This window comes from Micropterus dolomieu, linkage group LG14 (assembly GCF_021292245.1).
Source record: "Micropterus dolomieu isolate WLL.071019.BEF.003 ecotype Adirondacks linkage group LG14, ASM2129224v1, whole genome shotgun sequence".
Taxonomy (NCBI): Eukaryota; Metazoa; Chordata; class Actinopteri; order Centrarchiformes; family Centrarchidae; genus Micropterus; species Micropterus dolomieu.
This window is the reverse complement of record NC_060163.1, coordinates 22,769,490-22,795,299: the sequence shown is the minus strand read 5'-3', so window position 1 is coordinate 22,795,299 and position 25,810 is coordinate 22,769,490. Positions and strand designations below refer to the sequence as shown.

Genomic DNA, 25,810 nt, shown 5'->3' with positions numbered 1-25,810 from the left:
TGGCAGTCAGGCTACCTCTGGCGAGCACACGGAGGGCTGTGCGGCCCCCCAAAGAAATGCCACCCCACACCATTACTGACCCACCGCCAAACCGGTCACGCTGGAGGATGTTGCAGGCAGCAGAACGTTCTCCACGGCGTCTCCGGACTCTGTCACATGTGCTCAGTGTGAACCTGCTCTCATCTGTGAAGAGCACAGGGCGCCAGTGGCGAATTTGCCAATCTTGGTGTTCTCTGGCAAATGCCAAACGTCCTGCACGGTGTTGGGCTGTAAGCACAACCCCCACCTGTGGACGTCGGGCCCTCATACCACCCTCATGGAGTCTGTTTCTGACTGTCTGAGCAGACACATGCACATTTGTGGCCTGCTGGAGGTCATTTTGCAGGGCTCTGGCAGTGCTCCTCCTGCTCCTCCTGGCACAAAGGCGGAGGTAGCGGTCCTGCTGCTGGGTTGTTGCCCTCCTACGGCCTCCTCCACGTCTCCTGATGTACTGGCCTGTCTCCTTGTAGCGTCTCCGTGCTCTGGACACTACACTGACAGACACAGCAAACCTTCTTGCCACAGCTCGCATTGATGTGCCATCCTGGATGAGCTGCACTACCTGAGCCACGTGTGTGGGTTGTAGACTCCGTCTCATGCTACCACTAGAGTGAAAGCACCGCCAGCGTTCAAAAGTGACCAAAACATCAGCCAGGAAGCATAGGAACTGAGAAGTGGTCTGTGGTCACCACCTGCAGAACCTCTCCTTTATTGGGGGTGTCTTGCTAATTGCCTATATTTTCCACCTGGTGTCTTTTCCATTTGCACAACAGCATGTGAAACTGATTGTCAATCAGTGTTGCTTCCTAAGTGGACAGTTTGATTTCACAGGAGTGTGATTGACTTGTAGTTACATTGTGTTGTTTAAGTGTTCCCTTTATTTTTTTGAGCAGTGTATATCTTCTACCATGGTGGAAAGTTGACTTGACACATGTACTCTACTCAAGTACAGTTTTGATGTACCTCAACATAACTTCAACATAAAAATGTTACTTAAACATTAATAATAGTGAGTAATAAAATCAATAATGTAATATATATAAAAATATAACACCCTCAAAGGGGCATCATGAGTATTATATACATATATATATATATATATATATAAATAAATAAAATTCATTAACTGAATTATATATGAGCTTTATACTCATGTAGACGCAAATGAAATGTAAAACCTCTTTAACTGTAATGAACTATAAAAGACGTTACATGAAGTTGTGTGGCGCAACCCTGTATTATCAACATTAAATAAATTTCTTAATTACCTCCACCATTTATACTTTCCGTACTGCAATATCTTATAGGCTAAACACTGATACAAATATATTTGATATGCTTAAATTGGCTGATCTCTACGGCAGAAACAATCGATCGATTAATTGTCGGCCGACAGAAAATAAATTGCCACTTTTCATAATCGATTAACTGTTTCAGTTGTTTAATCACACATTAATGTCAAATACTCTGTGGTTACAGCTTCTCATGTGTAAAGAGCTGCTGGTTATCAGTGTTTTATATTTTTTAAATTGGAGATCTTAGAGTTTTTCACTGTTGATCAGACAAAAGATGCTCTGCCTTGGCTCGTAACAAGAAGAGACAGAAGAGAAAGAGTCGGGGCTGATGTCAGTCAGATCATGGCTAGACTTTAGAGACTAGCAATAGTCAGACGTGGAGTCTCAAACGTCACCTCATGTTTCCCTGCCGAAGATGATGGGAGCGATGTAGCAGCACTAGTGTCACTGCATCAAGTCTCTCACATCAGATAAGACCCTGAAAGCTTCGCTCACTTATTGCACACATGCTATGTTTATTGTGTAATCGATGAGACCTTAAGCCTGACAGGCTGAATTTGATTAGTTTTTTTAATGATAATTTTTACTATCAAAAGCCCCTTAGTCACGATATATCTCTCCAGAATTTGATAGAAATAGCATAGTAATAATCATAAGATTGTTCTGTCCTAATGATCCATAATATAATTACATTAATCAACACTCCAAAGTAAGCACACACACTTGTATCCTTCCCCAGCTGTCACATTTGCCCACTGCCCTCATAGAACCTATCATGGTGGACGGAGGATTAGGTAATGAGTCTTTTGCATAACATGCTAACTAGTCATCCAACTCTGTCACTCCAGTCCCCCTCGCTAATGCATTTGGACTTGGTATTACATCACAGGATTGCCAATGGGTCATCTGTGAAATGACACAGGGATGCAGTCTGTTAACAAGCCCTGGGATTGTTGCATCTTGGAAGGCAGAGAGTATCACTGCTGTCTTGGAAAAGCCTCATAATCTTGAAGTTTTTACGTGAAATGTAGGTTATTCTGCAGTCTGTAGTTTTTGACATGCGATAAGTTCTTACAACACATTAAAAATTATATAGAAAATGTTGTAAATTAATGCCAATTTAACTGTCACCTTTTTGAATATAAATAATTTTCATTCAGTACCTGTGATAGCATGTCACTGTCAATCCAATGTCAAAGCCATCCTTCTTCCTCCTGAGGAAAGATATTTTTTGTGTCAAAACAACCCACACAAATTACAAGAGCTTTGCTTTTGTTGAAGCGATTACTAATATATAAAGGAATTTTATTGCATGACTGCAGCACAAGCTGTTTCAGGACAAACTCAGCTCTGGTGTCCATCAAGCCTTACATAAAGTTCCTTTATAATAAGCATTCTTAATTTCATCAGTTTTATTATTAATTTTAGTCTCAATGCTATGACTCTTGTAACGGGGCTTCCACAGGTATTAAAAACCATGAGGCCCATATTTCAATCAAATTATGCCATGGAAAAGACCCTTAAGAGCGCAGTTTGACCACTTACCCTCTGCATTGAGCTGTAGGTGCTCTATATAATAAGTAATCCCTGCTGTTCATGTACTAAATTATATGATTTCTGTGGCACCATGCCAGGACCAAAGTCCCAGGCTTGCTTAGTAATTAAGAAGATATATATTTATCCCAAGGCCCACTCCTTCAAATATAATATGATCTGAGGAAAGAGAGACATTTTTTCCCAGTCCAAATAAAAAAAGAGAATCCATTTTAAACAAGCACATAGTACACACATTAATTACAAAGGCTAAGAAATGAGATTCTGGATTTTAAGGTGTACTGCATCATAATAAAATGTAGTACTAACATCATTATGCTATCATTCTCACAAAGACAATGTCTAGCAGGTATAATGGACAAAGTACAGCTGACGCTGATGGGAATATTATTAGTTTTGCAGGTACAAACTAAAGTTTTGTTCAAATAGAAATTTGACCTGATGGTGGAGCTAGATGTAAAGTCAGAGTATCAAGTTATTACAAGGGAATGTGAATGTCGGAACCAAATTTCATGACAATTCATCCAGTAGCTGTCAAGATGTTTCACAAAAAAATCTTAAAAGTCAACCTCACTGTAGCGTTAGATAAAAAGTCAGGGGATTCCCAAAATCAGTAGGTTTCTCGGGTGTCTTTATAACATGTCTTAGCCACAGTGCTAGCCTGGTTCAAAACACTTGTTTCTGTCATCAGTCTGTCATGACGATAACAAAGGCCATTGTCATATGTTTTCACATTTAACAAATTATAAGATAGTATAAATTAACAACAAATTTCATTCACAACACATTGAGAAAGTCGCTGTGTCTAGATTTTAATTAGCCATTTATTTTGTCTTTTATTTTGCTTTGCATTGCTGCATTTCCTGATACGACCACTTCGTATCTCTCCAGATACAAGATGATCTCAGAGTTTACGTGGCCAAACCATGACTTGCCATCAGACAAAGATGCAGTGAAGAGGCTCCTGCAGGGGTGTGGATTTGACCATGACGTGGCCTACGGCAAAACCAAGGTCTTCATCCGCACACCGCGTACCCTCTTCAGCCTGGAGGAGCAGCGGGCTGAAATGGTCCAGAGAATTGTCCTCTTCCTCCAGAAGGTGAGAGTCTGAATTCCTCATGGTAGGGTTAGGAACTCAGATACTGACACTACATATTGACACTAGTTTTGTGGTCTAACCCAAGGGGAATTTATGAAATCTTTGCTTCCAAGTGCAAGAGAGAAAACTATCATTGTCATTGATTACATTTCTTCCTTTTCCTTTTCTTTTTCAACATGTTTTTCCAATCCATAATTTTGTCTTCAATTTGAACCAATGAACCAAATTAACAATATCCTTTTTCAGTATTTGATAATAGTGAAAGAGTTCTTATTTGCAAACATCTGTCATTGTGAATACCTTTGATTACAGTCATCAACAACTATTATCTGATGAGAGCCTTCGAACAAGATCATGATGATGATCTGGTTTCAAAGAGCCTCATTCAAATTCACCAGCACTTGTTTTGCATACGAATAACCTCCGAGACTAGAAAAACTCAAACTCTACTCAAATTTTTATGCAAGTTATACAAGCACTGAGGTATTTTTGGAGCTAATCTAATCTTGTATTATTAGCGTTGGTCTCTTATATCTCTCGGTGTGAATGTCTCTGCCTCTTTTTCTGTGTTAGTTTTCACCCACACAGCTCTTGTTAAATTCTGAGATTGTTTCTGAGTTTTGGGCAGTAATACCAATGCTCTTTGTATATAATTAAGAATCTCTAGCACAATGCAGATTTGTCCTTACATTTTCCTCAAAGCCAAATCCGTTTGTTGTTTCTGGAACAATCCTGATCTTAAATGATCTTGTCGTTGGCCTCTAGAGGCAAAATCTTCCTTACGCATTATATGACTATAATATTAAAGTAAAAATCAAAGTGTCCATTATGGTTAAGACACGTACAATATTCTTCGGTCAAGTTCCCTTCCACATGTCACACCCCCCTCTCTCTTTCTTTTCCAACATTTTCTGTCTGGATCTCTACTGTGTCTCTCAAATAATAAAAAAAAACACCCAAAATATCTCTATCTATAATGATGATGGAAAACAAATCACTCCAAAGGCCTGTAAGGAAGTCTGCCTTTATTATGTTGCTCCACTCATGTCTTCAGGTTTTTGCTTTAATTTGTCACCTGTCTATAGATTATTTAAAAACATATAAATGTCCACAGTTTATAGTAAAGCTTGGGATGACTTGGGTGGGGACACATTTATTTTACCAAGAACGTCCCATTGAGACAGAATCTCTTTTACAAAGGAGACCTGGCCAAGAGGGCAGCGCAGTTAAAAGAGAGTACAAGAAGAATCAGCACAATTAAAATGAAATATAATACAGTACAAAAGACAGGACCTTCAGGGGTCGTACATATAGAATACATACACAGAGTGACAGATGCATACATATAACCAGCATAACTTGATGGATTAAGTATTAAAACAGGTGCATGTATCAGTTGAGATTTCTGAGATCTTTTTTTTGTAGGCAGCCAAAGAGATGAGTGTGCCAAATTTAAGCTTAACCCGGAGCTCAGTCCAAGACCAGGGTCCGTAATAAAACTGACTCCTCTTGCCAGCTTCTGTTCGCAAATTTGGCACCTTTAATTGCAGTCCAGTATTTTATCTTAGATTATATATACTTTGTATGGGTAAAAAACTGTAACCTTCCATGAACGGCCTTGTAGATGAAAACATTCCTGCATGTACCAAGGGATGTCCAATTTACCAAGATATATAAGATACAATGATGTGTCTTATAGTCTGCATTTGTAATAAATCTGAGAGCACCATGATAAAGAACGTCTTTATTTTTATTTTTTGTTTTGTTGGATACTAGTATTGCTCTTTGACCAGTATATAAATGTTTCCTTCGTCTTTTTGATGACGTGCTATGAATATTGATCCCTATTTGTGTGTCTCAGTAGTAGCTAAGGCCGTCATGCGTCAGTGGTTTGATGACCCCTTCAGGCAAGAATGCCAGTGTCTTGGTGTGATAATGGTGCATGCGCTGACATGTGTCAGATCAGCGTGCAGAGCAAAACTTTGTCACTTTGATAGATGGAGAGATTGGCTTGTAAATGTGGAGTACTGTTCCGTCTGGCTGTCAAATTAAGGATACATTATTCAAATAGCCTGGATGCCTCAAAACGCCATCTCTAACTGACAGGTAGCTGAAAAACTGCTGTGTTGGTGTATGTGTATAGAGAGAATGTGCACACTCTGCATACATCATCTGAGCACTTGAAGCGCTACATCCTACACTTGGGAAACCTGTGATTGACACTTAAACATTTTCCCCAACCTGTCATTAGATTAGAATCATGTAGGCAGATTCCTCCACACCATGTTGCTTTCATGTCTACCTTTCTCAAGGAGTATCTCCAGGCGCTCAGACATGAAAGGGTTGTCCATCCATATTAACTCCTGTAGTGGATTGATTGGTTGACCTTTGTATTGATCTGTATGGCCCTTTGCAGGCTCTTCCCACAGACAGACCAGACGAGTGTTCCCTCCACATCTCCCTTAGGAGAATCCTATCTTGTATCTCCCAGGATAAGCAGGCTTTGATAACGAAGGGAAAGCCCAGAGGAATTGCAGCTTTTCCACCAAAACAAACATCACAGCGTGGCAGGAGCAGTCGTATTTAATCTCACCCTCTGTCAATGTTGAGGCCAGGCTTGCTGTATGTGCTTCGCACACATGCATGCTCGCTCATGCTGTATGCACTCACTGACACACAAAATCAAATAGTGGTGTGGCAGCAGCATTGACTCCTGTATCTATCATGCTGTTACTCAAACACCCATCCCAGCCTGAGTCTGATCTGCTGCGCCAAGCAATCCCCTTATCAGCACCTGGCACACCACACTGCCTTATGCCAGTCGGGACCACAGTGCCAGGACTGTCAGCCTATGACTGAGGCTCAGACACACTTCTTGTCCCTCCATTTGCCTCATGGATTTATAATAATACCACTTAGTTTGCCTCATCACACAGCTAAAAAACACAATCTGTGAATCTGAGTGGCCCCTTGTAGTGCCTGTCCAGACTGGGAAAACATTGCGTTTTTCTGTAGTTACACTCTTATTTTACACTTTTATATTACTGTAAATGCTCTCCTTCTTTTGATAACGTGGAGAAGCTGGAGGGAAGGATTTGGGTAAGAGGAGGCTCCTTCACATCGACCATTAAATCCTGACGGTCTCTCCATCCTTCAGTCCTTTCTTCATGTGCTCTTACTCACCTAATCTTTCCACTCTTGCTGTGCTACAGCCACTCAATCCGCCTGACATGAAATGTATTGCAGTCAGGCCCAGTGATTGCTCTACATCATCCTGTGTGCGATCCTGTATTGACAGCACTGAAATCTCTTCCTTGTACAGAGCAATCTAATCATTACCACTTTAAGAAATGGCAACTGGAAGAATGGCCCAAAATAAAAAGCACACAATCCAACATAAATACAGATGTTATAAATTATACATAGGCCACCCCCACCTTCTCTATGTGTTAAAATGAATATTTCATAAATTCAAGCTCAGCCATCCACATCATATTAACTGTCTGCGCTTGTCAGAGCCGCATCGATGACGAGAGGAGAGACTCCCCCCTTGAGTGTTCTGAGCTGCCGGCTTAATTGCTTTCCAAAGCTTTACATAGTCTCTGTGTAGCAGTAGGTTTATCAGACGTGGCGAGTGTAATGTCTTGGGTAGTCAGCTTTCACAGAGTGGTCACGTTGGGGGAGGTTGTCTGAGCAGGAGCTAAATGAAAACGTCTAAAGGGATAAAGAGCCATATTATTTATTTTGTATTGTTTCCCGGTGGGTAACTCATGACTTGTAGCAATAAATTGTGCAGTAATACATAAAATCTTGTTTTTGGAGTATCTGACTAACATGAAAAGGGAGTAATCTATGGGTAGCTCTGTGCGGTCCCCTTGTGAATAACAGTCTCCTTAGTACAAGGCCAGCACTACCTCCTCTCTGCTTAACTGTCCAGAACTGATCCGTCTCCTGCTAGACCTCAGCAGAAACATGATCTCTAATCCTCTGATCCCCCCTGAACCCCCTGAAGTGTTTTAGTTATCGTCCACCTCTACAAAAACTTCAATGGGTGAGAACACTTTAACAGATCAGAGGAGGATGGTTTAACTTTGTTGTAACAATCATACTGTTGGATTTTGAAGAGAGGATACGTGCTTCCTCTCTTCTCAGAGAAAGCTGTGATGTGGAAACTTAACTTGTTCCTTCTTATAATTCACTTTCCTTTGTTGTGTTTCCAACGAATCTGTGACACATGTGCTTTTCTCCTATATTATGTGACTTGTGACTGTTCTTGTGCCGATAAAGGTTTAATTTGCAAACATCCAGCACATTTTGAATTTAGTGCTTAACTAGCTTGACCTTCCAACTGTCCTTAGTCATGAAGTACATTTTTAAAGAAAAGCCTTATTTCAGTATCAAGGTTACAGAATCGTATGAATGTGTGCTTCCTTTCAACGCTGCTGCCTAAAAATATCCTACAGTACAAAGCACCTTTGACAAGTATAAAAACCGTAACAATGGACCTTTCTCCATAGCAACTAATGTGTGGCTTACGGCCAAAGTTTTTTAGATTGTTTTTTAGAATTTGCTTCGCTTCTTTTGCTCTCACAAAAATCTTTTATTTTATATTTAGATAATAATTTAAAGTTTTTTAAACTGAAGTTAAAACAGAAACAAGCACCCATGTGGCCTAAGGGTTTAGGCTTATTACAGAATCTTTCCTATACAGATGCAGTTTAGATGAGTAGCTTATAGTAATCATCTTGTCCATTTACAGTTTTCATTTTGTGACTTCATTTCAAACTCTGCTACCAGTTGGGTATTGATAACCTATAGTTTATTTCAGGCCTGTTTTAAAAATTAGAAATGCAATGAAACCGGTGCTTAGCTGTGGCTTAGTAGCCTATTTGCTCTACTGACGTTACTTTATTTGTAAAAAAGCACAATACTGTTTTTAGGCTATACCCAAATTATAGTTTCAGTCAGGATAACCTTCATCAGAGAAACTGATATTTGCTCTGCTGTAGTTATGTTTGGCGGTATGGCCCGTCCATGTGCACACATGGAAAGCCATAAGGCAGAGAGCAGCAGTAAAGACCCCCGGTACAGAAGAGAGCAGGCATTTTTACCAAATTACATGATTAATCAGATACTAGGGATGCACCGAATGTTCAGCAACCAAAATTAATCGCCCAAAAATGGCAAAAAAAAGCACTTTTGGTGTTCGGCCTAATAAGTCAAAAGGCCAAAGAAATTTTACCGAACAATTACGTTGACATGTCGGTAAGATGCTAAAATTGCCATTTGCAGACACTGTTCTGCTGAATTGTCTCCTAGCACATCCACTCCATCTGTGGCTGACTTCTTAGAAAAGGCAAAAAATCGGTCTGAACCGCTTTGAGTGTTTCTGTCATTCGTTTGCGAGAAGGCAGCTAGCCGCACCAAATTTGGAGTGCACACATATTCAAGCCTTTATGGTAAATCCACTGAAACAGACCAGTGCGAGCTGACAGGCAGGTTAGTGACTTTCTCTTTACAAAGACAGTTGTATGGCAGTATGAGAGTCCTACGTTGAAGTGAGGCTGTGAAGTCTTCATGTTACTCTTACTGTCTATACAGTATGGAAATAAGATTAATTGGACTATATTCACAGAAAGTATAAAACATATTACATGTGTCCATTGAAAGTAAACTTTACTTTACCGGACCCTCTCAGGCCTCGGACACACCCACCATAGTCTCTCCAAATCTTGTTGTAAACACTGAGTAAAACGCTAAATAAATGTGAAAAACCTTGTTTTGTACTCGGGAAAGTTTTTCATTATATTTGGTTTTGGCCTCGGCCAAGAATTTTCATTTCGGTGCATCCTTATCAGATAAAGCCTGAATGGCGGAGCTGGAATGGCGGCAGGTTATGAGCTGCTTGCAGAGGAAGCAACAGGCAGGCTACAGTAGCTTAAATAAGGCGCATTAGAATTTTCGAGGAATCAGAAGAGCGCGGCAAGAGATGAATCAGCTGAGCTGTCAGCTGATGTGGCTGGCTTTGAGATAGCTGCTATCAGCTGATGTGCTGGGATTGTGAGCTGAGCTTAACTTTGTTGCCTGTCTGAACTAACGCTATGCTTGATTTGAACTATAATAAGCTATATGTTAATCATCCGCTTACGTTGATCAATTTGACCTGGACAGACATGATCACTATAAGAGGTTTCCAGTGTATATATGATTCTTAGTAATTACATTTGTGTTAACAAAATATACATACTTTTGTAGATTAATGATAATTTACAAATCAGCTGTGATGCAGATATTTAGAAAACGTATTTACATAATTCTACGCACAAGACCTGTACTGACACTATAATAACTAGCTGACTCTTTTGTCATTCTTTTATATTATGGTTTTAGTTGATGGATAGTATACTGTATTCATACTGTACATCTTCAATAAGTCGATTTTCATTGTATGGCCCTCAAGCTTGTACGAATAGTGTGTGTAGCGTATACTGCTGACCACTGGCAATTTTCTTCCAATCTATTTTGTCCTGTCCCATTTAATTGATGTATAGACCATCCAGAGCCATTCAATTTACTCTTCAATACTGTCTCTTCTAATTTGACAGTATTGTTCAAGATGACTTTGAACACGTTTGTTTCACACCGTTGCGTTAGCCCAGAGCAAAAAAATGTAAAATGACATAATCCTGGGAGACATGATTGAAGGAATGACAATCAGTGTCTGGATAATATGTTAGTGTTACTGGTGAGTGTGAGCTGCTCACCCGAGCACTTTATTGATTTATGATAATGACTGCTGGACTGTGCCTTGGCCCGATGTCTCCCAATGACAACCTGTGGTCAGAGCACGTTGCAGCCTCACTAAATTGTGTCACACACTCTTTATTCCACCTCCCTCCGCCCACCGTGTGTATCGAGCATGTCACTGGAAAACCAGCTCAATATCCCCAGAGGATGTGGAAACTCAGGCATTCAGACGTGGGTTGCAGTAAAGTGTGTCAATAGTGCAGACCGGCATATGTGTCTGCCCTCTAGGTGACAACACGGTTGGTGTGATTTTATATTGGACCTTTCAAATTGCCAACTCTGCAGTTCAGTGAATAGCCTTTTATTAGAGCTACAGTCCCAATACTTTAAGATTAAAACATCAATAGCCAGTAATGGGTCCTGCGTAATCTGTGTTCTGGTCTGCTCAACATCTCAAACAAAACCTTCCTGCTTGCACCATTTGCCCTGGAACATGTGATTTGTGATGCTTTTTACCCAGTATGCTTTTCAAACCAGCCGGGCCCCCCAAATAAAACCCCAGCAATCTGTCCCGCTTTGTTGCAAAGAAAGATCCCCAATCTGGCTTTGATGATCTCGTAAATCCCAGGCCCCCGGAGCTTGAGGGCAGGCTCCATGATGGCAGAGTCTCTAAAAGGATGATCAGATGGCTTTATTGGCCAAGGAGAGTAAGGGGGCAGACCGTCAGGGGCCTTGTTATTGGCCTGATTTATCCTCATTCCCCCGAGTGTCATCTTCATCAGCTCACCAGCGTCATCACAGCCAGTCTGCTTTGCCATTTGAGGAGCAGAAGATGTGTTTTATGGTGTGTGTTTGTGCCTGCGTGTGTGGGTGGCTGGATGGCTGCATCATAATTCTAACCTCTCGCCACTTTCCACCTGTCGCACACCGTAATGAGGCTTAGAAGACAGTTTGTGTCTGCCATTATCGGATTCATTGTTGTTTTATGGTACCCCGCCCCGCCTCCCCGCTTTGCTTCTTACCTCCAGCCTCAGTCGTTTACAATTTAATTAATGATTTGTAGCTTAGATAAACACAGTTGTTGATCTGGCGTAGGCTCGTGCACCATGTGGATATTATGCAGGCGACATCTTAACTGAGCTCACACTGAAAACCCTATTTGGATCCATTTTTTGCTCTGTTACTTTGTGTATCATATGAGCACATATGGGGTGAGACATGGGGGGTGTGTGTGTGTGTGTGTGTGTGTGTGTGTGTGTGGGTTGAGGGGTACATGAGTGGTTTATATGCTGAGAGACTATTTTAGAATGAATAAAGTAAATTATAGAGTTGTTCAGTTGCTGGATCAGATATAACTGGCAGATTGTTAAACACTATTTGACTTGTTATCGCTTGTTTTCACAGGAAAAAAAGAGGTTTAATTGCTTCACTGTCAGTGAGTTTATTAAAACATTTTTGTCAATGACCTTCATCTAGTACCAAAACATGAAACAACATCTTTATACTAGAGTCAGCTGCAACAAACAATCAAAAGGGAAGCCAAATCTCTTACACTTGATATAATTTAAATATAATTTAAAATTGATAAACATATCCTGTGAGACAAACCTTTTATAGTGAAAAACTGTAGACAAGAAATTAAACACTGAATGCAGATAACGTTAAGGAAAAACCGGTAATAAATCATAGTACCAATGTTTAATGTTTCAGAAATCTATTAATAAATACAATGGCAATAGAATGAATTACTTCATGAAGAGAAGTAAATATTCTAATATTACACTAAATATCAAGTCAGTGCTTTCGTGGGTAATTACCACATGTGGCCATTGTTTGAATGCACTAATGAAGACAAATGTAAAAATAGTGAAAACAATTGTTTTAAAGGAAATATGAAGTAAATAGCCTAATAAAACAACAATGTATAGGACCAAGACATTATCAAAAATATAAAGACATAGAATGAGAGAGTCTTCCACTCATTAGACAACACGGCAATCGTCTCATATTCATTATTACGATCATGCGAACCTTCCATCATCATTCTACATCAGATGTAAACACAGGGTTGGTACAGCACACATGTGTGATATGATTCCTACTGCCATAATGCCATAATTCCACCTTAAGTCACATTGCCCTATAACACCTATGAGGGTGCTGTTCATTCTCATCAATTTAAATGTCAAATGACTTTTAGTGAATGTATGCTACATGGTTGTTTTGTTTATATGAAATTATACCGTGTAGGTTTAACAGTTTTCCACTTTTTTTCTTGAGTGATAGCGTAAACAGGAAATGATTTGTTTCAAGTATGAGATTAAAATCCTGGCAAAAAAATAAAATAAAATAAAATCCTAGTAGAAATTTTAATAAAACTACCTTCACCTAATAGAAAATGGATTAAGAAAGATATAAAATAGTGATATGAACAGTATGTCCACTCAGAAAAGTCAGTTCATTCCTCCCACCGCTGTCGTGCTGACCATGTGGGAGAGTCATCTCAGGGGTCGATAAGTGATGAATATGTAGTGGTTCCTCTTTTCTCACTCTCATCTATTATGTATTAGAGACAGTGCAGCATGGAGGAAATGGAGGATCAGGTTGTGAAAAAGGAACTTTTCACAGAGTCACAATTTGAGACTTACAGTAACAGTAGTTTTTTATAACTGAATAGATGTTGGTTGCATAAACATAAAGACCTCACAAAAGCGTGGTTTTCACTGGACAGATAGACGTGACAGAACATACATACAGTGAGACAAGCTTTGTATTACTAAGACTTGGAAAAAGGATAAGTCAAAGTGAAATTGATATGAAGGAGTCTGTGCATTAAGATTTGCAATGCCTTTCAGTCTTTTGGCCAAGTGGAAGTTGCAGTTCTAATAATTAACAGAAAACGTTTTAGGGATGTTATGCACAAAACCAGGACATTAAGCTTTAGTCTAGATCTGTTTACATCCTGGGGACAAATTCGAGTTTATTAGCCTGATAGTGTTGATGTCAGATTACTGACAAGACATATGATTACATACATTTTAGGGCTTAAAAGATTCAACCAACTGGCTGACTGGCCTTCTTTTATTGATCTCAGTGTGATTCAGCTTCTTCAGAAAGCCACCCTCTTTAGAGTCTCCTGTGGAGATGGCTCCAAGCTACATTCCTCTAGTTAAAAGGTGACATTTCACATGAGGAAATAATGCCAAAGTACAACTTAAACACATATTTGCCACTGATATGGTTAAAAGATTATTATCTTGTAATGAATTAATCTGCTGCTTCCATATCCCGGTGGTGCATGACTTATCTTCTTCCACCACCAATCTCTTCAGGTGGAAACCACCTCCCCCACAGTGTTTATATGCAGAAATCCCTTTCTGTGCCTTTTGGCCACCCCCACACTTTGAAAGATTAAATTGATCTCCATGATTATTCTGCATCACATTTAGATGATGTCCGCGGAGAGAGCTTCTAGTGCAGTACTGCCTTTAATTTGTGTGACTATTGTGTGTGTTATGCTAAACGCAACTATTAATGATTATTTAGGTACAACGTAGTCAAAGGTGTAAATAATTGAGAACTTGTGTGTAAGACTGAGAGAACGAATACAGGACAAGGGGAGCATATGGTGAGGATTTTAGTGAGGGTTATTCAGGAGTTATGGTTCCCCGGGGTCCCACTTACATCTATTATTCATGCTTTAGAGGGTCTGATAGTCACCAACCTATGTTTGGTTACAGGCAGACTTGGAGGTCCTTAATTTAGCCCTTATTTTAGTCTGAATCCATGTTAATCAAACATTACAATCCCTGATGTATATTTCTTTGTATAATTGTAAATTACTGAAATTGGCAGTATGATATATTATTTATGAATATTAGCTATTACAGCAATGTGCAGCTGTATTTATAGCTATATTCTGTGCTTTCATCCATCCATCGTCGAGGGTTGCGTGGGGCCAATCCCAGCTGACATCGGGCGCAAGGCGGGGTACGCCCTGGACAGGTCGCCAGTCCATCACAGGGCCACACATAGACAAACAACCACTCACGCTCACACTCACACCTAAGGACAATATAGGGTCACCAATCAACCTAGTCCGCATGTCTTTAGATGGTGGGAGGAAGCCAGAGCCCCCGGAGAGAACCCACGCAGACACGGGGAGAACAGACAAACTCCACACAGAAAGGCCGGGGCAACTGGGATTTTAGTGCACCTCTACTGGTGCATAAGACCTGAAATCCTTCTGAATTTTGAACATTCATTTTTGGAATCTCTCTCTTGTAAGTGCCCCAGTCTTATGTGCAGTACAGTCCTTATAAGTCAATAACCTCTTTCAGTAGCCGTGCAGCAGTTGTGTTCCATGCATGTGAAAATACAGAATGTATTATCTACAGAGGCTGCATAAATTGTAGCTACATACATGTTTATTATATTGTCCTGTGTCTCCAGGTGTGGAGAGGCACCATAGCCAGAATGCGATACCGGCGGATGAGAGCGGCTCTCGTCATCCTGCAGGCCTACCGACGCTACAAGGTCAAGTCCTACATCCGTGAGGTCAACCGCCGCTTCAGAAATGTCCAATCCATGAAGGATTACGGCAGGCATGTGAAGTGGCCCACGCCCCCCAAAGTCCTACGCAAGTTTGAAGAGGCACTCAGAAGCATCTATAACAGGTACTAAAATAAAATTGTCTAGATAACTTTACTTGAGCTTTAAATTTAACTACTGTAAATCTGCTGCTATTTCAAGACTACAAATTACAGACTTCAAATACAAGCAACTACTATATTTGTGCTATGTGGGTCTGCTTAAATATAAAGTGAAACTCTTTGTAACTGTTAAACAACGCGACCATCCATTCTCAATTATGTCATTCAAAACGGAGGCAGAGGAAGAACCTTTTTTTAAAATAAAATTTGTTTAAATTGCTTTCTTTTGAAGAAAATCACTTTCCTAAATTTGCTGAACTAAAAGTGGATCTGATCCCAACCGCAGGAGAGAACGCATGGCCTCAAGTGTTCTTTTACAACCAGATGAGTCCGTTTGAAGCAGCTTACACGTTTCCTTCTGCCTTGGGCTGACACTGAGCATTGATTTTTCTTCCTCCATCAAAGACTCATCATCGGCTTTCATCCCAGTGTCTGTTTGTTTGCTTTTTTCTGTGTAAAGCTGGGCACAGTAAGAAAATAACCTTCCTTGAGAATGATGTTGACTGTCAGTATGTGTGAGTGAAAGGCCAGTCAGTACAGTACAGTACAGCTGGGGTCCTCTGCAAATCGCGCAGCCATGTGCAATAAGTCGATTTTCCCCTGCTCTTAGCTTTCTCTTTGTGTGTGTTTGTCTTTGAATGTGTCTGCCTCCAGGTGGTGGGCATGGACACTGATCAAAGGCCTGTCTCCAGAAGAGGCCTTGCAGGTGAGGGCCAAGGTAGCCAGCCTGGAGGCCCTGAAGGGCCAGAGGGCTGACTTGGGTCTACAGAGGGCCTGGGAAGGAAACTACGTGGTGAGTAGTTAGGATTGCAGTGGGGGTGGAGTACAGTAATATATGTGTCTTTATATGTTCGAAGGAGAAAACTGAGAAAAAAAGACAAAATGGTGAATTAGTCTGGTTCAGTCTGTTTAGACAATTAATATTAGTAGGCTTCTATTGTTAAATGAAAAGGGCATTTTATGGCTTTGGAGGTGCGTTTGGATAGGGCCACGCTAGCTGGTTCGCTCAGTTTCCAGTCTTTGTGCTTAGCTAAGCTAACTAGCAGCTCACGCTATAATTACAGACACTGTACAGATATGAGAGTATCAGACTAACTCTCAGTAAGAAAGCTAGAAGGCATTTCCCAAAATGTTGAATCTTGAAGAGAGAATGTGTAAATCTAGGATGAGAGTAAATTTAGTTTGGTAAGTGATCTATAATGTAATTTAGTTTATCACCTGGCCCAGTGTGTAAGATGGGACCTCATTTTCCACAACCTTGAATGCCGGTACTGTCTCTGAATTCCTTTTTAAATTAAGCTGGAATGTTGAAACAGGTTTTCTGTGGGCTTTTTTTCTGGCCGACAGAAGCGAGACAGCCCTGATACAGCTGCATCATTCACACTGGTTTCCAGCGAGCTGCAGCGGAAAGACAAATTCATGAGGGTTCTGTTCTCCTGTAATGTTCGCAAGGTAGGAGACTTTTAGATCATCTATCCACTGCTGAACACATGCACACAGTGTCACAACATGGCTCCGTCTGTACGAACAAATAAACCCAACTGCTTCTGGTACTTCTTGCTACATCTCCCCACAGGGTGTTTAGATAGTATGTGTGTGCACTTATGCTGTGGGGTGACTAATGAGGAGCTTTGTGTTTCCCAGATCAACCGTTTCCACAAGGCAGAGGACCGGGCTGTGCTCATCACTGACCGCCACCTGTACAAGATGGACCCCCTGAAGCAGTTCAAGCCCATGAAGAGCATCCCTCTCTACAATGTACGGCACACCGTATTTATAGCCTCCTTTATTACAAACACAGGGTGGTAAATAGAGGGCGCCTCATTAGGCGCAGGTGTAGATTTTCAAAGAGATTACATATTTTGATTCATCTAAAATCTGTCCTGATGAATTTAATGTCATAATATTCTTATATAAATACTTAGATGAAAATAACATGAATGCAGTGAACAAACTTAGCTTTTGACAGATTATGTTTCGTTGCCTCTATTTAAAATTTGTAAACCGTGACACTAAGAGAATCGACAGTCTCATCATATCAATACTTACAATGCAATGCAATGAAGGCAATTCAAGATGCTTTAAATAAGTGGCTCCCAACCCCCACAAGTTGTTGCAAGATGTATGTAAGGCGTCAAGAGTTGATTTGAAATAAGACAACTGAACTAAATTACTCAATTATGTTGATTTTTTACAACTTTGCTCCAGTCATTGCTTTTCTTCTTATGAATACTTATCTGAATAAAATGAGTCAGATAAAGCTACCATTGAGGTTGAAATCAGTAGAAATTACTAGTAGGAAGCATTGTTTTACATAATTGAATTAAAAAGACAAAAACTGATAAATCAATACACAGTACGTCAAAACATGAGTGCAAGACGAAAAATTAAGGTTCAGCCAAAGGTAGTAGAGGACATAAAAAATTTTAACATTGGATTTAAAGGTTGTCAAAGTCAGGGCAACTCTGGAAGTTTCAGCTCTGTAGAGCAACTAAATGCTGCTTCTCTACGTTTAGTTTGAACAGTTACCAGATTACCATGAGAAATATGTAAATGTAATTTACATATTTAAACACTACTCCAACTAACTGTATTTTATTTGAATTATACTACTTCTGGGTAAGTTTAATTACAATGGCTACCTTATTATACAGAGACCATTCTATATATCATAAATATAGCTTTAAATGTATCCTCCAATGGAATAAAATATGTTTATTTAATATAGCACCTTTCACAAAACAAGTCACAAAGTGCTTTACAAGAGTAAAATAATAAACCTATATATATATATATAAATAAATAATAAGAGACACCAATAAAACATAAGCAGCAACAGTAAATAAAGCATGCAGGCACTAATGGACCTTAAAACACATACATTTGCGTACTTTAGTGCTGTAATAGGATTATGTTTTACATGCTTCTTCTCACACTGTGGATTAGTTTACATTTCTATAAATTTACAAATTGTGGTCTGTATGTGATATCCAAAAAAAACCCTAGGAAGCAATTTGAGTGTCTCCCTGAAACTGAGGTGACAGTATTATCTATGATTTCCCATGAGCATGTGGCAACATGTCCATATGCAAAAATCTCATTCAGCTCTACAATAGGATCATTTTAATTCATATTCACACTGTGATTGGCCAATTAAGGCTACATGCACACAGCACATGAGACTGTTTCCATGGTAAATGTGTCCTGTGTGTTTGTGTATGCTGACTTCATGTTACTTGTTTCTTTCACGAGCACGGTCGAAATCAGTTTTTTTCCTTTCCTCATTTTCTTTCATCTTCTTGTAAGAGGCCGGAGTTGTCATTTTAACTTTTTTTGTGACGTAGTCCGAGAAAGACAGTTTAACAACTGGCAAACACTACCTGAAGTCACTATTCCTGTCCAAGAAATAGTCCTGCATATAACACCTCTTAAAACCCCCTTTTAACCTCAATTGTTTGTCTTTACACTTTGGTTTTTGGACAGATTAAACAAACTGGATAAACAAGAAAGTGCTAGTACAGTAGGCAGATTTTGCTTTCTCCCTTTTTACGCTAAGATAAATCAACAAAACTCAACATTTCTCAAAGTTTCTTTACATTTAAGGCCTACCCATAAAAGTGAGTCTAAAAGACTTTTAATCTGGAAACTCAGAGGGAAATGTTGTAAGCCGACAGCAGCTTAACAGTTTTTGTGAATGTTAGAAAAGAGAAACTGAGAGCAGCAAATTGGGTAATGTGTCATGACTATTGTAGTGATGGAATTGGTGATATAGAAATGGGCATTATACTGAATTTATCAAGACAACAGGTAAACGTGGAGGAGGTTTGGAGTTTGCATTAACTGAGAAGCAGGTGAAATTAGGAATAAATGATTGTCTCTAATCTAGGCCTACAAATGAATCCCTGGATACTGTCTGTCAGTTTACAGTAAGCGTATTTCCCAAAATGGCAAACTATTCCTGTAACCATCATCACCTCATTCCTTACCTTAAATTTAACCTAAACCTAAGTCTAACTTTAATCCTAAAACCAACCTACACCAACTCATTTATGCAGTTGAACTATGGATGATATTTCTGATTTAACAATCTCTCTTATGATGCTCTGCTATGACAAAATGATTGCCTGCCCAGTTTATTTGCACCGCTGACCTTGGAAGTGAGTCAGAAATGAGACAGGAAGTGAAGGTGTAATATATTAATCTCTGAGGCGGATTTGCCCCCGTTGTCTGGTGAAATGAGTGAGATATTAGGCCGGTGTGCAGTGACAACTGTGACAAGACACCCCAGTGTTGAATCTGGCAAGTGACAGGAGGGAATTAGAGAGCTTGTGGATGGACACCCGAAGCCCATATAGTTGCATCTGAAAGTGAAATGGGGAGATGGAGTTGAGACAGATGGTGGTAGAGAGAGAGCAGCATGAGTTAAGGAGATTTTTAGTTATTGTTCATTCAGAGAGAGTGGATCACACACACACACACACACACACACACAAAGTGTGGAGAGATGAGGCTCTGTCCCATTCGCAAGGCATATGGGGGGCTATCAGTGTTGTAGGAGGACACAGTGGCACATAGTATGGTTTGCAGATATCAGACATTGACAGTGCCACCACAAGATTAGTACAGAACACACAGAGCTCCACATACACATTATAACCAAAGATGTACTCAAGGGTAGAGACATTTTCAGCCATTTTTAACTCTCTTTTTAACCATGAAAACATTTTTATCTGTTTTTTTTATCTAAACAATTAAGAATTTGTTACATTCCTAATCTATAAGACTGGCAAATACTCTATATTGTTGTTACTGTCAACAAATCCCTTGAAAAGACCAAAACCAACAGAGAACTGATCCAACTAACAAGTATTGTCTGCGTATCCAAAGTCTGATTTATCTTCCTCTGTGCCATGGAGCTCCCACTGTTATCCCCGAGCCATACTGTCAATCCCACAGACACCATAAATATGCTGTGAATATGCACAAAATGTGTATAAACACACAACTGAGGATAGTTCCCAACAAATTTGGGGACCATATACTCCTGTTTGAGTAACATTGGCTAAAAAAGGGAAATTACTGATCCTTTTTTTTAAAGTTCAGCTATATATTTTTGCGAGCTTTTAAACAATTGCGTCTCAACTAGGAACCAAACAATTCGGGGCTGCATGTTACTGAAAGAGTAGAGATGTTAGGATAGGTTCCCATTTTATCAAATATGTCTTAATCCAATACTCGCATGCAGAAATGTACATTGAAAGAGTTTTGTCGATCTCCATGAAAAGACCAAAACCAACAAGGAATTAGTTTTTCTCTTAAGAATTACAAATTCTCTACCCTGTATATAACAGTCAGCCCCACTGGTGCATGCTGAAACACAAATATATTGTTCAATTTTCTGTACAGTAAAATCGAATCGTTGTTTTTTGGTCTTTTAATGGGATTTTTTGGCAATAAGAGAATATAGAATATGATCATATCATTTAACAGTATGCAGTTGCCTGATCCAAGGTGTCTAGGTGCAGAATATGGTGATATTAAATAATGAATTGCTCTACATCTTGATATGTTCTCTCACTGACTATAATCATCACTGATTATAACCGCTGCCCAGCTGTATCCGTAACACCATGCGATTTTTTTACTCAGTAAACGTCAAGCTGAATGGGTGAGTGAATTGGCCAAGGTGAAAAAGTGCAAAGGCGGGGGAGAATAGGTGTAGAAGGAAAGAGGAGTGAGGAGGAAAAGATATAGAGATGTACTGTAGGCTGAGAGCCACAGCAGCGTGACGTGGAGCTATCGATTGGAGAAGGTCAAACAGAGGGGAAAGCAGTTAGCTCATTGTTGATTAGCATTGATAGGCTACCACCACACCGCCTTTGGCTGCCCTGTATGGTGTATTTACTGCTGCTCCTGCAAAAGGCAATCAGCCGGGTTGATGGATGGCTAGAACTATAGTGTTGAGCCAACAACTGTCTAAAAGGATTTATACGCAAAATGAATGCCTGTGTAGCAAAAGTGAGATCATTACATTGTATTTATTGTTGAAGAAAACAAATACTGTTGAAGAAATGGTGATGTATCCATTCTGCACCAGTGACTCATCTCACTGTTTCTCACCATCTTTTCTTTTCACATTTTTTCCATTCTATTCCTGCTTCCTCCTCATCTTCCTCCTCCACCTCCGCCCATCCCCGCCTCACCCCCCTCCCTATCAGTCGCTGTCTTTCCCCTCGCTCCTCTCCTCTGCTGCCGCTTCTCTCTTCCCATTGTTGTCATGCCAACTTCCCGGGAGACAGTGTTGTCATGGATACAGAGCGGCAGGGCAGATCAGCTGATGTCTGGTGTCGGTCAGGCACAAATCGGTCTCCTGAATATGCGCTCTTTTCCTCCCTTTTCCCAGTGAGGCTTATTTGTGATCCCTGCGGCTCTCGCTCTCCTTGCGCTCTTTCTCGCCCGGTTTGTTTTGTTTTTTTCATTAACCCGTTGATCCCTTTTACTGTGGTTTTTTTTTTTTCTCAGCCTACCAGCTCCCCACCTACCACAGCTCCAATGTGACCATATAGACTTTGTTTGTAAACTCGGATGAATGGTGCACAAGTGCAGCCGTATCATTTTAGACTCAACCAGGTGGTAGAAAGAATACATTGAACAGAGGAGGTGGCTGTATATAGCTCTAAAATTATGCAAATCTTCTAACACCATACACGAGATCAGGATGAGAAGGTGCTGAACCATAAATTGTAATTGTGTTAATAAATTCATACATCTCAGAGGCAACTTGCAGGGTGTTGCCCTGCAAACATTACTGGCTGACTAAGAGCCGGCTGTGACACACTGGTGCCCTCATAGCCTCACAACATGAATGGCTGCACAGCTTAGCTCATTATATTATATTAATTTAATCACAGAGCCCCCACGCTTTGCTCCTGCTCCCTTTTTAAAAATCCATCTTCACAGGACTGTTGTGGGATGTGTTATATAACAAATAAATTGTTCCTTTACGAATACACTGGGAGAACCTGCTGTTCAAATGATGCCCTCATGATAACCGCAGAGCAGAGTGGATCAGACATGAGAGCACTTGACAAAAACCATCGTGGTCCTGCCTGCATATTGACAACTACACATTGCACAGTTTGCTCACTAGTGCCTTCACCATAATACACCCACTGGTGTTACTGTCTGAGAACATGGCATTTAGAAATACAAACAAAACCTCAGCAAAGAAGTTGTACTTCACAAATGGTGCAGTCCACCTGGGTCAAACGGGAACAAATATGTCCACTTTTATTATATTATAAAGTCCTGCTTGAGCCCATCAGTGTGATTTTAAAAAAGCAGAGCTGTGAGGTGCAAAATAAATCTCAGACATATTTTATAGTGTTAAAAAAAGCATTGCTGGTAGACTTATACTTCATGGCGGGACTGCACACTCAACCTATAAAGAAATTTCTAAAAGCCCTTATTCATTGTGCAAGTTTGGGCTTTCAACAAAAGCCGACATTTGTGACAGAAACGTGAAAATCTGTGGTTGGCTGTGTTAGAAATTTAGCACCGAAGTCTCACAAAGTGACCTGTGCTGTAGTGACGCACATTTACAAACCATACAGATCCAGAATGCTCCAACTGATGCAACATTTTAAGCCCCATTTTTATAAATACTTTTTCTTTTTCCAAACGTTATGTGAGCAGTACAGATGAATGACACGAGATGATGGCCCTGTTAGTATTTTCTTTCCTATTTGCATCCAAATTAAGGCTGCAAATTGTCGTCTTCAAATTGTTGGTTTTATCTGACCAAAGACAGTCAGAAAGTATCCTGCAAGATCACTATTCCCACAGTGTGTTGGGGCCTTAAGATATCAACACAAATTAACACAAATAAGTTGAACTGCAGTAATGAATTGTATCCTCATCTTCGAGTTTTGTCACATTCGTGTGGGTCGAACGGGCGAACAATTGAACAGATGGCTGCGCAGATAAGTGCCTCCAACAGATTTCATTCTTGGGGTAAAACTGATTTGGGGAAGCAAGACAAAAAATTAGACAAGGAAACGAATCAGAATTTATCATTACCCAGCTCATTAGAACACTGACTGTCGTTCCAATCAATTAAGCCTTTAATATAAATGTAAATGTAATTGGCTCCATGTAATTAACTGCGGGTGGATTGCTAGACAGAGAGGCTTGGCTTTAGGCTTTAATTCATGGTGATTACGTGAAGTGTTTGTTTCTGAAGTCACAGGCGTCATGTTGGAGCTAAATAAGCTAGCTGGTTGTTTAGCCGCCGGTAACAACCTGTCTCTGTCTGCTCTCCCCCCGATGGAGAATTTGTCTCAGCGTTGCAGGCTGGTGAGTGGATATTAATGTACATGACTGGCTGCCCTGTGGCTGTTACTTCAACACGCAACGCCTCAGTTCAGCATAAAAAAAAAAGACAAATTAAGAGAGAAATAAATGGATAAAAACCTGAGGGAGGGAGTGACAAAGGAGAGTGAGGAAAGCTACTGTAGGCTGAAAGGAAGAGCAGTAACGGGGATAAAAGAGAAAGGAATGTAGAGTTAATGAGCTCTGTTACCTCCTGAGATGTGTTTACCTGTGAAGATATTGGTTTCTTCCTCTTGTGTGTACTTTGAAGACCTGTAAAGTCAAACAATCCAACCACAAAACAGGGATTCCCCTTTTAGCCTTGATGCTCTCCCTTGGTATTTAGTTTGGGGCTCTGACTGGTAAATTCAATTGGTCCTTTGGGATGCTGATCAATAAATCTTTACTGCAAGTGCTGATTTAAGCCTTTAAGGTTTTTTTTTACAGTATTATATGTTTGCTTTGCCTCAGCTTTACAAGACTTTCAATGTGAAAAGCTCTGGTATGTGGTAAAATGGTATACTTTAAATTTTGTAACAATAAAAACAACTATATCTTAAAGTTGGTAATCCCTAATGCATCAACTTGATCAAAACGTCACAACATTGTACATGCTTATCATTGGATTTTAATGTGTTTTAATGTTTTTTGATAAGGCAATTATACTGTATCTTATATGTGTATATAAATTTTTGTCTCTTTTTAGGGGGGGTAATGCCCATTCCTAGTACATCATCCCATCGTGTCAATCAATGAATAATTAAATTTCTTTTAAAACAGACACCAAACATTAAATATTTCACTCATTTGTATGTTTAATCATCAAAACTACAGTGTATTTATATTAATACAAAAAGTGGTAATACTATGTGGCTGTATTCTGAGAACTGAGCATGTGATTTAGTGTTTTACGCTCTGCTGTGTATTTGCAGATTATTTTGTGCTTTTAAAGAAACAATTTTGTTTGGTACCTTATTTACAAAACACATTTTGACTTGTAAAGTAGGAAAAAGCACAGATGTTACTAACAACAACCGCGATGGCTCCGTTCTATTGAAGTGTCCCAGTAAAGCTGTGTAGACACTGAGCATTTTTATTTATCTTGTACGCTGTGTTAACTTACAATAAATATTTTAATCAGTCTTTCTGCACAGACAGAACCTCAAACTTTTATACTTATGCTGTACGAATCATTTGACTGGCCGTGACATGGAGCTCACACTGAACTTAAGCGTCAAACTGCGCATGAAAAAACAACTGATCTAGCAGAAATTAAACCCGATTCTAAAATTAGTCGGGGGAAACCAATTTAAGACAAAGCTGAACTTAATCCATACAGTGTCTGTCTGGCTCGAGCCATGACACTGTGATAATGAGCCAGCATGCAAAATACTAGGTCCCTGAAACTGAAGCAGCTAATTTAATTCAGCACCATTAATTATATTATTTAAACCTGTGCTTTTCCTTTTGTGACATTTCAAGATGTCTTAATTGAAAAGGGCCTATTAACAAATTACAGATTTTATAAATTCTTATTCATATCACACAGTTGCAGTACGCAAGGCCGCAGCACCATTCAGCTACATTTTTAATTGTAGAGTTCATTAAATTAGATGTCGTACTTTTTGTTAGAGTAAAAATAACACAAGCTTTACATTTTTATTATCAAGGTTTTTCTTTGTCCACTAAAGCAAGAGATCTGCTGAATACATAAAATTCCTCAGGTACCCTCTCTTTACTTCCTGTTAAACAGGATGAATTGTAGCTGGGTGCAGCAACCCCAGTGAATTCATGTCCTTTGAGGGTGCACCAACTCAAATTCCCTGATGTGCATCTGTGTCTATAGGTGTGCTGTATTTGTGTTTATCTACAATACAGATGGTCATGTTTCTCTGTAGGCTCTCTATGTACATGTTTGTCTGTGTTTAATTGTGTGTCCTCTCTCTCTCTCTCTCTCTCTCTCTCTCTCTCTCTCTCTCTCTCTCTCTCTCTCT

At 39.8% G+C, this 25,810-nt stretch overlaps 1 protein-coding gene across 1 annotated transcript in view; it reads left to right on the top strand.

Moving 5' to 3' along the window:
* The window catches only part of myo1d (myosin 1D), a 126,995-nt gene that overhangs the window by 68,631 nt on the left and 32,554 nt on the right, over positions 1 to 25,810 (top strand). Inside the window, exons 16-20 of the mRNA XM_046068806.1 lie at positions 3,780 to 3,987; positions 15,187 to 15,410; positions 16,101 to 16,239; positions 16,794 to 16,898; positions 17,091 to 17,204. Of these exons, the coding sequence (XP_045924762.1) occupies positions 3,780 to 3,987; positions 15,187 to 15,410; positions 16,101 to 16,239; positions 16,794 to 16,898; positions 17,091 to 17,204 (790 nt within the window). The remainder of the gene's footprint in view (positions 1 to 3,779; positions 3,988 to 15,186; positions 15,411 to 16,100; positions 16,240 to 16,793; positions 16,899 to 17,090; positions 17,205 to 25,810) is intronic.